At 45.6% G+C, this 1,928-nt stretch overlaps 1 protein-coding gene across 1 annotated transcript in view; it reads right to left on the reverse strand.

Moving 5' to 3' along the window:
- LOC111256221 (S-norcoclaurine synthase 1-like) overlaps window positions 1–1,449 on the reverse strand; it is a 4,263-nt gene extending 2,814 nt beyond the window's left edge. Inside the window, exons 1-2 of the mRNA XM_022823827.1 lie at window positions 1,118–1,449; window positions 557–804 (exon numbers count right to left, since the gene is read on the reverse strand). Coding sequence (XP_022679562.1) covers window positions 557–804; window positions 1,118–1,396 — 527 coding nt within the window. The 5' untranslated portion in view covers window positions 1,397–1,449. The remainder of the gene's footprint in view (window positions 1–556; window positions 805–1,117) is intronic.
- Window positions 1,450–1,928: the final 479 nt, after the last annotated feature.

A 1,928-nucleotide genomic window follows, 5' to 3' on the forward strand; every position in this document is an offset into this window, starting at 1 on the left:
GCTGCCCCCACCACCCCTCCGCCCCCTCCACACACACCGTCCCTCTACCACCACGCCCCGCCCCTCTGCCGCTCCCCTGCCGCTCCTCTGCCACTGCGCCCCGCCCCTCCGCCGCCATCCTACTGCTCCTCTGCCACCACGCCCGCTGACCGCCGTCACCGCCGCCGCTATGTGAGAGGAGGAGAGGAAGCATGGGAGGGAGAGAGAGGAGGAGAGGAAGTGAGAGAGAGAGAGAGAGAGAGGAGAAACAAATAGACGGGAGGATAAGAAAAGAGAGGAGGGAGCGGCCAGTAGCGGGGGTGCGTGCGGGATAAGGTGTGAACGGAGACTTTAGTACCAGGTGGAGGACCTCCTCGGGGACTATCCGATATGCCCAGTACTAATGCTTACATTAGTAGTACCGGACCAAAATGCAACCGGTACTGAGCCTCGGGACGAAAGGTCCATTCCCTAGTAGTGAGACCTCAATAAAAGAGTTGTCATGTGAAGCTAATTACACGCAAACTATGTGGAAGGTGTCAATGCCAATTGAACATCGCAGTTTAGACATACTGACCTGAAAGTATGCGGTTGAACAGGCCAATACCTCATATCACGGGCCTGAGGTGGATGAGCTATGATGACAAACATGTCAGACCAGTCAAGTGTTTGACTCTCCGACACAACAAACGATTGGCCATAGCCTTGAAGGTCTCCGGGAAGCTGTGCATAGCCACTCTTTACCTCGAGGGGAAGTTGGAAGAACTTCTCGATGTCATTTCTTATACTTGCAATGACCTCGTCAGGTATACCGTGATTTACAATCTGTGTGAGACAAGAAGTTGGGCCTAAGTACTTGATAAAACACACATCTGAACCATTAAACTACAGTTTGGTAACACATATGGAAGGTAGAAAGCATATGCAAGGCAGAGATCCTTGCAAAAGATAACCATAAATTCATTCAGTTATTTGTGTTTGTCATCGCTGTGTGTGATCATCAGCAATTGTTGGATCTTGCTAGAAATTAATCCATGATGCTATCACAAGAAGCTTGACAAAGTATCACTTAACGATAAAATCAGTTGGGAACTACTGATTCAAATCATCTTGTTATAAGTTTAATTGAGTGTGTTACCTGGAAAAATCCCCAATCCTCACAAGCAAATCTGAGGCGAGCAGACTCCTCTTCTGCAAAGTCGGGATTGAAGAGCTTACCAAGGTCGATCACCGGAACCTCACCGGATTGCTCGGAAAGGACTTCATTGTCTTGAGTGTCCAGTCGGATGTACCTTTTGAGAGTCTCTTCTGTCAACCCCTCACAACATGTTGCGAGATCTTGTACATTCCTGACAGGGAGCGATGAAGCCACCCTTGACCATCTGGTTTCACTGCTCCTTGGAGTCTCCATTTCCATCCAAACTACTAAACTCCCAAGCAAATACTCACAAGCCTCGAATCAAGTACTTAGCTTGCTTGTATTCTGCTTAGAAATGTCGAGTCCCATGTCTAACTGATGCAACAACACTAAACAAGTGTTCAGCTGATCTACCTGATAAAGAAATGTTAAATGTCAACTCTCATTTAATTACTTAATTCAATTTAGTTGTTGTTATCTTCCTAATTAGGTGCCACTTGTGCTTGTCTTGCTAATGAGTTAAGTTTTTTATTCCTTATTAAATATTTGGGGTCCCAAGCTAATCTACCTGATAAAGAAATGTTAAATGTCAACTCTCATTTAATTACTTAATTCAGTTTAGTTGTTGTTATCTTCCTGATTAGGTGCCACTTGTGCTTATCTTGCTAATGAGTTAAGTTTTTTTTATTCCTTAAATATTTGGGGTCCCAAGCCCTAGCAAAGGAGGAGGGTTGTGATAGGCTTGGCGAGGCAACGTTAAACCTATCCATTCTTATGGAGATGAAACCCAAGAGAAATCCGTTGGTCTGAA

This window comes from Setaria italica, chromosome II (genome assembly GCF_000263155.2).
Source record: "Setaria italica strain Yugu1 chromosome II, Setaria_italica_v2.0, whole genome shotgun sequence".
In the NCBI taxonomy this organism is placed as follows: domain Eukaryota; kingdom Viridiplantae; phylum Streptophyta; class Magnoliopsida; order Poales; family Poaceae; genus Setaria; species Setaria italica.